This window comes from Macrobrachium rosenbergii, chromosome 1 (genome assembly GCF_040412425.1).
Source record: "Macrobrachium rosenbergii isolate ZJJX-2024 chromosome 1, ASM4041242v1, whole genome shotgun sequence".
NCBI classification, from domain to species: Eukaryota; Metazoa; Arthropoda; class Malacostraca; order Decapoda; family Palaemonidae; genus Macrobrachium; species Macrobrachium rosenbergii.
The window spans coordinates 59628464-59640963 of NC_089741.1; the positions used below are offsets into that span (position 1 = coordinate 59628464).

The 12500-nt window shown below is 37.5% G+C and overlaps 1 protein-coding gene across 1 annotated transcript in view; it reads left to right on the forward strand.

Moving 5' to 3' along the window:
- The window catches only part of LOC136840535 (adhesion G protein-coupled receptor L3-like), a 44696-nt gene that overhangs the window by 28136 nt on the left and 4060 nt on the right, over positions 1-12500 (forward strand). The window contains exons 15-17 of the mRNA XM_067107180.1: positions 1-20; positions 4682-4805; positions 8532-8633. The exon at positions 1-20 is cut by the window's left edge and continues 66 nt beyond it. Of these exons, the coding sequence (XP_066963281.1) occupies positions 1-20; positions 4682-4805; positions 8532-8633 (246 nt within the window). The remainder of the gene's footprint in view (positions 21-4681; positions 4806-8531; positions 8634-12500) is intronic.

Here is a 12500-nt window from a genome sequence, read left to right on the forward strand (position 1 = left end):
ACGCTGCCTGAACAAATACGGTTAGTGGTCTGATGGAGCGGGATGAGGTTGCTAACCCCTTGCCAATAACAATCCTCGTTTTAACCTATTGCACTCGACCAACCACCACATACTTAATTCAATGTTTATTTCTTCGATGTGGGGTCGATGCAGGTCTCTCCTTGATGAAGGGGTACTATAAAGGGCGTGGGGATGGCAACCTCATCCCAAAAAGCTTGTTGGAAACTGAAGGTTAATAACTTCTAGACCTATTCCATTAAAAGATGGTATATATTTATTTTATATATATATATATATATATATATATATATATATATATATATATATATATATATATATATATATATATATGGAGCAGCTACAGTTTCGAGGCAACTCTATCTTCAGACCAGTTTTCTAGTCAGAATCTACTACTAGATGGCGGTAAGCTCTGACAAGAAAATTGGCGGAGGGACACACAACAAAAATGGAGACGAGACGAAAACTAATATTTATCACAAAATTTTAGCGGTCATTTTTTGCACATTTCTGATTTCAGTTTCAGTGTGCAGAACGGCACTCCACGCCTTATCCGCATTTTGAAAGATTCTTGGCAAGCACGTATGTTCTGGCAAGCGGTAATTTTGTGCTGCACGCGCTTGCCACAGGGTTTACAGGGGACGAAATTTTACCCCTAACCTCTAGTTATCGATGATTTACTGTCCTAATCAAGAGAATCCTACCGTACCCCCCTTATATTATATATATAAAAAACACACGTACCTTATTCGAAATCGGAATTGTCGGACCATTCTGGCAAGTCGATTCTTCTTCAGCAGCAAATTGAATGTGAGACGGATGGGAAGACACCATGTTAACAGTTTGAATTCTGTGCTAGAATGAATGCGGTCAGGTCTCGCAGGGTTGCACAGGGTCGCGTGGTCAGGTCGAGGTCAAACTACTTACCTATGTGGAGGGATTTGGATGTTGCGCAATTGCCCCGGTAAACTGTAAACTACCCATATATATACACATATGTGTGTATGTGTTTGCGTATTATTTATGAGTTTCTTATCTACTAAAGAAAGTGAAATCACTTTAAAATTACAATAAATATACTGAACATAATGCTTTGACAAATACCATAATTTAGAGTTCACAGGTCAACGTTCTCTCTCTCTCTCTCTCTCTCTCTCTCTCTCTCTCTCTCTCTCTCTCTCTCTCTTTCTCTTTAATATACCATAATCATATCTGCTCAAAATATCCAGCCCTTCGACCTGAAATTCCCGTTTATACTTATCTGTGCAGTAAATTCAATACTTTTGAAAATATTTGCCGAAATTAACTGATTTTTTTTAATCTTCTGTGGGAAATTTGGTTCTGTTTTCTCAAAATAATTTTCAGATGATTGTTTAGTCTTTTGATCCAACGAACAAAGGAACTATTCATAATGAATAAATCTAAGCATGTTAATTTTATCCCAGAATCTATTTTTTCAATTATCTCTCTCCACTCTCTTCTGTTTTCCTGATTATCTCTCTCTCTCTCTCTCTCTCTCTCTCTCTCTCTCTCTCTCTCTCTCTCTCTCTCTCTCTCTCTCTCTCTCTCTCTCATTCATTACATACCTCCTCAAAAAATTTTCTGCTCTTTACAGTATTTTTATAGACCTCCTTTCAGCTTTGTAACTAGACTTTAAAAATCTGCTTTCCTTCACAAAGGCTCTTACAGAACTCATTTCCTTTCTTACATGTATGTATGTATGTATGTATGTATGTATGTATGTATGTATGTATGTATGTATGTATGTGGAAACCCAGTTCTTTCTTCTATAATTCACTGATTAATCTAAACTAGTAGACTTGGTTCCTTGACTGAATCAGAAAAAACCATTCACGTTTTACCCAATCCCTCAAATAAAAGGCCGGTCTTCATATATAATTAAGAGGCCTTTTATACGTTTGATGTAAAAAAAAAAACTCACATCTAAATTACCTTGACTATGGAATGAATAAACCTCCTTTTGCTATTGTCAACATTTCCTTCTTGTGGTCAATTTTAAGTTTGCCATACGATGTCAAAACAGTAATTAACTTTTTTTTTTCCTCCCTGTTGTATGAGGAGACTATCCAGTGGAAAGGCAAACAGAAATAATAGCGCGGGAGACGTCCCGTTGACAAAACGCGCGGGAAAACAGAGCTCCCTAAAAAGACAAAAAAAAAAGTTCGAAGTACCCGGTATACTGACTTCGCAGGTTAAATAAAGAGAGAAGATGGAACAACAACAAAGAAAATAAAAAAAGAATGACTAAGAAGAAGGGATAACGACGGTTCCCAGTAGGATAGATTATCCAAAGCAGCTCCTTCATGAGACATAGTTCAAGAGGAAGAAAAAGAAGGTGCCGTCCAGGACAGGCTCAGTACTCAGAGTAGCCGCCAATATGGGCAGATTTAAGAAGAAGAAAAAACATAGTCCAGTAGAGATAGATTGAGGCGGACTTCAAGAAGTAAGATAAGGTGACGTCTAAGAGAGTCCGACTATTCCAAGTGACCGTTATAATGCTCAGGCTTTTAGGTTGAACAGCATCTACTGTCCAGGAAGGGCAGATTGTCACAACTAACGGTTACATGATGCAGATTTTAAAAAAGAAAATATTGTCATGGAGAGGTAGATTAACCAACATAGCTGCTACCTGAGGCTGATTTCAAGGCCGTTTCCAGGAGAGGCAGATTGTCAAAAGTACCAGCTACATAAAAAATGTCAATAAAGAGACGGCAAATTGTCCAAAGGAACAAGTAAATCAGGGCAGATTCTAAAAAGAAATAGAAAAAGAAACATTTCAGGAAAGTCAGATCGTTACAAGTACCGACCAGATAAGGCAGACTTTCATAAAAAAAAAAACACTTTCCAGGAGAGGCATGTCGTACAAAGTAGCCACCAAAATGTGAAGGTTTTCTTTTGGCTTTTTAAATGAAGAGAACATTGTTTATAGGAGAGAGTTAGATTCGCCAAAAATAACCGCTGAGTTTCAGAAGATGAAACCTTCCTGAAGAGGCAGATAGTCCAAAGTAACAGCCAGATGGTGCTTTCTAGACTAGAAGAAAGAGATTCCTTCCAGGAAAGGCACAGTGCCCAGAATATTCACCACAAAGTTCTTTAGAATTACTGCTGAGAGTCAAATTGGCCCAAGTAGTCGCTTTTTAAGGAAGACTTTTGGATAAAAAAAAAATTAAAAAAAAAACCGTCCAGGAGAAGCAGAGGGAATAAAATAGTGGTTGGAGAAAGACTTCATAGAATATTAGATCCAAGGCACTCAGGAGAGACAGTTCTTGGTCTGTTGAGAAATAAAAGCTGAGTGCCTCCTGCCCCTCACATCCCCCTCCCTCTTCCCTCCCCCACCTAGTGTTCTTCTTTCATCCCGACGTGGGAGGAGAGCATGAAAGGAATTCCTTTCCCAGACCATTCATGCCCTTTGAAAAACAAACAGCGGAGAGCCTGTAGATGTGTTTATCATTTGCTTCTTATGCTTTAATAACTAGGTGGTGGGAAGAATTTATCCCTCCCCCATCCGCATTCTCTCTCTCTCTCTCTCTCTCTCTCTCTCTCTCTCTCTCTCTCTCTCTCTCTCTCTCTCTCTCTCTCTCTCTAAAATAGAAGAATGTATAATAATTCAGAGATAACCGAGCAGATATTATATTACAAAAAGATGTTCGTAACATTATACAAACGAATGAGCCAGGCGCTCAGATACAGTGGAAGCTAATTCGTTAACCGGAATCGTTGCTGATGCGCGCTCTGTTCTCAAACTCTCAACTTGAAATTTCAACTGGAGATAGTGCCGGGAATAAGCATATTCTCAATCTTCCAGCTGGAAGTAATGCCGAGAGGAAAGCACATTCTCAACCTTTCAGCTGGAAAAATTGCTGGGAACAAGAATGTTCTCAATCTTTCAACGGAAAACAATGACGAGAATATGCTCAATCTTTCAACTGGACATAATGCGAGGAATAATCATATTCTCAATCCTTCAACTGGAAAAAATGCTGGAAACAAGCATATTCTCGATCTTTCGACTGGACACATTGCTGGAACTCTTAATATTCTTAATCTTTCAGCCTGATGTGATGCCGGGAGTAAGCATATTGGCAATCTTGCAACTGGAAATAATGCCGAGAACAAGCATATACTCAATCTTTCAACTTGATACATTGCTGGAATCCTCCGTATTCTCAATCGTTTGAATCTGAGGTGTTACGATGACAAGTCGCAATCGCAGATATTTAACGAAAACTTTTATCCGCTCAACCACAGAAGCAGAAGGAATGGAAAAATGACAAATTGCCGTTATTAAAGAAACAGTATCATAAAAGCATGAAAGTCTAATTGTATAAAATCAACTGTATGAAATAAAAAAAAAATGCACTTTTTCGTTCGCACAATAATAATAAAAAAAAAAAACGCACACACACTCAAAAAGCAAATGTAGAAAACTCACCTCAATAGATTAGGCATTAGCCCTACGGGAGGGAAAATTTCTCCAAACATACCTTTCGGATTTGAAGGCTTTGAGTGGAAAGCCAATCCAAAAATATTATGAAGCAGAGAAGTTAAGAGACTGCGCCCATAGATATACAGCATCGGTGAATGTTACCGGTAGACTCTATGCCCTTCAAACATACATCTGTAGCAGTCGTTCATTTTTCAGGTTGTGGGTCAAAGGGTCATTTTCCCTTAACTGTCTCCTGGGGACGACATGGGTGTTCGGATTCCTGTACATCAACACTGGACACATCTTCGCCTACATATTTACAATCTTCAATGCCTCCCAGGTAATTCGTTCGCAAGATTACCTTCATTTTTTTGAGATGTGAAGCGCAGGTAACACTAATAGCAATACAAATGATGAAAGATAACAGTAAGTAATGCATGAATTTCATAAATACAGTAATAAATAAAATTCTTAACGCATATCTCAATGTTTTATTTTTTCATTTTATTTCATTTATAGGATATATAAACATTCAGGATCTCAAATGTGACTAAATGTTCTGTTAAATATCTTGTAACCAATATGTTTGCTTACCCCAGTTGTTTCATCAGTATACAGCGACTCTCTCCGTTTGTCTGTCTGTCTCTCTCCCTTTATATATATACCAGCTGACCAACCGGGCGCTGCCCAGGATAACTGAATGACAACCGGTAAACTCTCTCTCTCTCTCTCTCTCTCTCTCTCTCTCTCTCTCTCTCTCTCTCTCTCTCTCTCTCTCTCTCACTTTTCCCCTCTTTCTCCTCCCTAACACCCCCTCTACTCTCTCTCTCTCTCTCTCTCTCTCTCTCTCTCTCTCTCTCTCTCTCGTTTCCCTCTTTCTCCTCCCTAACACCCCTCTCTCTCTCTCCTTTTCCCCTCTCTCTCTTTTCTCTCTCCTCCCTGACACCCCCTCTACTCTCTCTCTCTCTCTCTCTCTCTCTCTCTCTCTCTCTCTCTCTCTCTCTCTCTCTCTCACTTTTCCCCTCTTTCTCCTCCCCTAACACCCCTCTCTCTCTCTCTCACTTTTCCCCTCTCTCTCTTTTCCTCTCTCCTCCTGACCCCCCTCTACTCTCTCTCTCTCTCTCTCTCTCTCTCTCTCTCTCTCTCTCTCTCTCTCTCACGTTTCCCCTCTTTCTCCTCCCTAACACCCCCTCTACTCTCTCTCTCACTTTTCCCCTCTCTCTTTTTCCTCTCTCCTCCCTGACACCCTCTCTCTCTCTCTCTCTCTCTCTCTCTCTCTCTCTCTCTCTCTCTCTCTCTCTCTCTCTCTCTCTCTCTCTCTCTTTTCCCCTCTTTCTCCTCCCCTAACACCCCTCTACTCTCACTTTTCCCCTCTCTCTCTTTTCTCTCCTCCTGACACCCCTCTACTCTCTCTCTCTCTCTCTCTCTCTCTCTCTCTCTCTCTCTCTCTCTCTCTCTCTCTCTCTCCTTTTCCCCTCTTTCTCCTCCCTAACACCTCTACTCTCACTTTTCCCCCTCTCTCTTTTTCCTCTCTCCCTGACACCCTCTCTCTCTCTCTCTCTCTCTCTCTCTCTCTCTCTCTCTCTCTCTCTCTCTCTCTCTCTCTCTCTCACTTTTCCCCTCTTTCTCCTCCCTAACACCCCCTCTACTCTCTCTCTCACTTTTTCCCCTCTCTCTCTTTTTCTCTCTCCTCCCTGACACCCCCTCTACTCTCTCTCTCTCTCTCTCTCTCTCTCTCTCTCTCTCTCTCTCTCTCTCTCTCTCTCTCTCTCTCTCCTTTTCCCCTCTTTCTCCTCCTAACACACCCAATACTCTCTCTCTCACTTTTTCCCCTCTCTCTCTTTTTTCCTCTCTCCTCCCTCTCTCTCTCTCTCTCTCTCTCTCTCTCTCTCTCTCTCTCTCTCTCTCTCTCTCTCTCTCTCTCCTTTTCCCCTCTTTCTCCTCCCCTAACACCCCCTCTACTCTCTCTTTTTTTCCCCTCTCTCTCTTTTTTTCTCTCTCTGACCCCCTCTACCTCTCTCTCTCTCTCTCTCTCTCTCTCTCTCTCTCTCTCTCTCTCTCTCTCTCTCTCTCTCACTTTTCCCCTCTTTCTCCTCCCTAACACCCCCTCTACTCTCTCTCTCACTTTTTCCCCTCTCTCTCTTTTTTCCTCTCTCCTCCCTAACACCCCCTCTACTTTCTCTCTCACTTTTTCCCCTCTCTCTCTTTTTTCCTCTCTCCTCCTGACACCTCTCTCTCTCTCTCTCTCTCTCTCTCTCTCTCTCTCTCTCTCTCTCTCTCTCTCTCTCTCACTCACTTTTCCCCCTCTTTCTCCTCCCCTAACAGCCCCTCTACTCTCTCTCTCCTTTTCCCCTCTCTCTTTTTCCTCTCTCCCTGACACCCCCTGTACTCTCTCTCTCTCTCTCTCTCTCTCTCTCTCTCTCTCTCTCTCGCTTTTCCCCTCTTTCTCCTCCCTAACACCCCCTCTGCTCTCTCTCTCACTTTTCCCCTCTCTCTCTTTTTTCCTCTCTCCTCCCTGACACCCCCTCTACTCTCTCTCTCCCTCTCTCTCTCTCTCTCTCTCTCTCTCTCTCTCTCTCTCTCTCTCTCTCTCTCTCTCTCACTTTTCCCCTCTTTCTCCTCCCTAACACCCCTCTCTCTCTCTCACTTTTCCCCTCTCTCTCTTTTCCTCTCTCCTCCCTGACACCCCTCTGCTCTCTCTCTCTCTCTCTCTCTCTCTCTCTCTCTCTCTCTCTCTCTCTCTCTCTCTCTCACTTTTCCCCTCTTTCTCCTCCCCTAACACCCCTCTACTCTCTCTCACTTTTCCCCTCTCTCTCTTTTTTCCTCTCTCCTCCTGACACCCCTCTGCTCTCTCTCTCTCTCTCTCTCTCTCTCTCTCTCTCTCTCTCTCTCTCACTTTTCCCTCTTTCTCCTCCCTAACACCCCTCTACTCTCTCTCACTTTTCCCCTCTCTCTCTTTTTCCTCTCTCCCTGACACCCCCTCACTCTCTCTCTCTCTCTCTCTCTCTCTCTCTCTCTCTCTCTCTCTCTCTCTCTCTCTCTCTCTCTCTCCCCTGACACCCCTCTACTCTCTCTCTCTATCCCCAACCATCCCTGTCTCTTTCCCTCTTTCTTCTCCCTAACACCCCCTCTACTCTCTCTCTCTCTCTCTCTCTCTCTCTCTCTCTCTCTCTCTCTCTCTCTCTCTCTCTCTCTCTCCTCCCTGACACCCCTCTACTCTCTCTCTCTCTCTCTATCCCCAACCATCCCTATCTCTTTCCCTTTTTCTTCTCCCTAACACCCCCTCTACTCTCTCTCTCTCTCTCACTTCCTCTCCCTCTCTCTCTCTCTGTCACCCCCTTCCCAACCCCGACCTGCTTTGGTGCCCTTGATGCCTTACCCCCACAGCATTCTTTTCCAAATAGTAAGTCATATATATACCGAAATTAGGTATGATAAATTCGTAAAGTTACTAAGTCTACAGGCACAACCAGCCCCGTTTCAGGGAAGGGGCCTTTTGTGCCCTTTGGTGCTAGTGATGTCTTATCCCCCACACAGTATTCTTTTCCAGATAGTAAGTCATACGTACACCAAGTTTGGTTGAAATTGCTCAATGCGTTTCAGAGTTATGCTGGAACATACAGTACATACATACATCCATTTATATATATATATATATATATATATATATATATATATATATATATATATATATATATATATAGAGAGAGAGAGAGAGAGAGAAGAGAGAGAAGAGAGAGAGAGATATACATATACATATATATATATATATATATATATATATATATATATATATATATATATATATATATATATATATATATAGATACATAGATATAATATATATATATATTTATTTATATGTGTGTATGTATGTATATATACAGTATATATATATATATAATATATATATATATATATATATATATATATATATATATATATTTATATATTTATATATATATATATATATATATATATATATATATATATATATATATATATATATATATATATATATATATATATATATATATATATATTCCTGTATGATGGTATTTTTCAGGGACTGATGATTCTTGTTCTACACTGCATCGTGAATGATTCAGTGCGCACAGCCATCATCAATTCTCTGCCCGATCGACTTTCGAAGTATTTGAAGAAGCAGGTAATGTTTCTCAGTCTTACACACAAAGTCTATTTTTGAGAGGATAAGATACAGATTCCAGTTTTATTCTTGCGAAAATACATTAGGTATTGTATTTGTATTTTATGAAGAATAGAGAAGGTGCTATATCCTTCTTTTGAGTAGAAAATCATAAATTTTATCTTTATTTTGTTGTGGATAAACCAGGATAAACAAGATTGGGCATCTTTATTTTTAGAAGGAAATCAAATAATTATTTTTTCTTACATAAGACTAAATCAGACTATATATCTTTCTTTAGGAGAGATTCAGTCAGTCATTCTATCTTTTGTTTTAGAGATGATAAACGAGATTTTATATGTTTATTTTTGGGTTAATAGATCGACTATTATATCTTTATATTACGGAGAATAAATCTGATATTTCATAATCATTCTATGGAATGTAATTATTTAATCTTTTACGGCTAGGGGAACATCAGATATATATTTTAAGGATTCGCAGTCGAATGTTGTAGGTTTTTTCATTAGTAAAGTTGAATGAAGCAAACAAAAGTAACATATGTTCGTTTAAGTATTTTTGCGATGATGTCAATACAATATTATCAACTTAGTTTTGTAGATAATAAGAGGAATTTAACTCCTTTTTTTTTTAAACAAAGCTACAAGAGCAGTCATAGTATTACTGAAATGCTCATTGGCTCTAGTTTAAGCATGTCAGCGTAGCTTTCGGAACTAGGTACTATCGTGATTTGGCAGGTTTTGCTAGGATTCTTGTTAAAATAAGAAGAATAATGATGATAATAACAATAAAAATAAGGGTAATAATCACAATAATTACAAAACTCTAACCCCCGTTAACAACAAAAAGAGTAACAATTGCAAATATTATTATCATAATTGTTATTATTTTCGTAATTATTATTCAGAAGATTAAAAGAAACTTCTTGCTTACTATTTTGTTACTGTTGGTACAACAATGCCCAGTTCTTTATTAGCAACTAAAGTTGTGTGCTGCTATAAAGAACTTTATTATTATAATTAAAAACAACTATAAAATGGGGATCATTTTGTCTCCTGCATTTGTCAGTTAAGTTAAAGTGTACCTTAGTTTTACCAGACCACTGAGCTGATTAACAGCTCTCCTAGAGAGGGCTGGCCCGAAGGATTAGACTTATTTTACGTGGCTAAGAACCAATTGGTTACTTAGCAACGGGACCTACAGCTTATTGTGGAATCCGAACCACATTATAGCGAGAAATGAATGTCCATCACCAGAAATAAATTCCTCTAACTCTTCATCAGCCGGCCGGAGACTCGAACTCTGGCCTGGCGAGTGCCAGTCCACAGCTCTACCGACTCGACCAACGAAGAGCTTTGCATTTGTCAGAATCCGATTGTTCTTTGTACGTCATCATCATTATTACTATTATTTTTTTTTTTCTACAAAATTGGATGCCTACCTGACAAAAAACAAACAGGTCGCTGAAAAATTCGTCATGGAAGTCCTAAATCAAGGCTTAATGCCCCAAGTAAAAAGCATTAACAGCCCGAGTGGGTGATAGGCATCGCGACACAAGTAACAGAAGCTAATTCCATTAAGTCCAAATTTCCTCTTAAGATTTCGATTTCCTCACACTCTTTTCGATAAACTTGATACTTGAATCCTCCTAGCTGAAAGGGAAATAGATGAAGTACTTTCTTTCATCGTACTTTCGACTTTATGTGTATATATGTATATATATATATATATATATATATATATATATATATATATATATATATATATATATATATATATATATATACTATATATACTGTATATATATAAATTTATATATATATATATATACTATATATATATATGTGTGTGTGTGTTTGTGTTAAAAGTACTATGTTATTTTTTCCATTATAATTATTATTGCTGGTGAATTTTACCAGTAAAGTCTGCAAAATGAGTCATGTTTATTATCATTATTATTATTATTACAGATCTTTACAAAATCGAGTTTCAATCATAACAATTGAAAAAATATTATAATCATTAAAACTCAGCAACACAACACTTCAGCAACAACAACCACAGTGATAATAATTACAATAATAAAACTAAACTGATAATTATTACAACAATAAAACTACATTGATAATAACTGCAACTAAAAATGCAACTGCAAGAATAGGAATATAATGATGACAACTAAAACAATAAAATAGTGATAGTCATTACAACAATAAAACTGCAGTAAAAAGATGACAACATTAACACTGCAGTGATAATAATTACAAAATTATAACTACAATGATAATTACAACAATACCACTACAATGATAATAATCTCAACAACATAACTGCAATGATAATAACCATAATAAAACTACAGTGATAATTATTACAACAATACAACTAAAATAATAGCAATAATAGTAATTACAACAGTAACACTACAATGATAATAATTATGACAATAAAGATAACTATGATTACAACAATAACACCACGGTAATAATAATTGTAGCAATAAAATTGCAATGTTAATATTTACAACAAAATAAAAATAATATAATTGCAACAATAAAAATAACATAATTATAACAATAAAAACAAAATGATAATTACAAGAAAACTACAATGATAATATTTACAACAATAATACCATTATAATTACACAGTAAAAACAAAACGATGATTATAAGAAACTACAATGATAACATTCACAACAATAAAAATAGAACGATAATTACAATGATAAAAATAAAATAATAATTACAATAAAAATAAAACGATAATTACAATAATAAACATAAAACGATAATTACAACAATAAAAAGAAAATGATAATTGCAACAATAAAACTACAATGGTAATAATTACAACAATAGCGAAACCAGTTCTCATCTGCACATGCGCTGCAACGACCCTCACCCGCCCAGCCCGCGAAGGCTGGAGGAGTGTTTACAGTCCTTTGTCGTTGCCGTAAGCCTCGCGTCTTTGACAGACACAAAGGCCCCATAAACCGTTAATGAATTTGCTTTTCAGGTTCGTTCTAGACACCTTCTGCCTCGCCGCTTGACATAAAGACACTCGGGACTCAAAGGGAAATCTGGGGGTCTTTCTCACTCAGTCACTAGTAGCGGGTTTTGGGGGGAATATACTTCTTCTTTGACCGTCCGACACGCGACGACGCCAATTGAAGACTCGCTATTCACACGGCCCTGCTGTCCTCTAAAAAGAATGTTACTTGGTGTCTTACGTACATGAAATGCATAAATATATGCATGCATACATACATACACACACACACACATTATATATATTATATATATATATATATATATATATATATATATTATATTATATATATACATATATACACACACACACCTCTATATATAAATATGTATGCATACATACATACACACACGCAAGCAATATATTTTATATATATATATATATATATATATATACACACATATATACAACACACACTCTATATATATAATGCTGTTTATGCATACATTTATATATATATATATATATATATATATATACATATATATATACATACACATATATATACACACACACGAAAAAACTTTATCATATACAGTACTTGCAATTGCAGCAAGATGGCTCAGGTCACCTCTGCCCATGGCCTCTTTTTAACTTTGCCATCCTTTTCCGTTATAAGTGATTTCGTGTGCACTTTCTTTGTTTCCCTTTCTTGGGTCTTCAGAAAACTTTAGAGATGCTCATTCCTATTATTTACTTTTTTCTGTTGTTACACTTGATTGAAGCACTTTGTGAAAAGAAATTCTTATTTATCTTCTAGAAAAACTGATATAAAAAATTTTCATTCGCAAAATATGATTTGCTATTTTTCAAGTG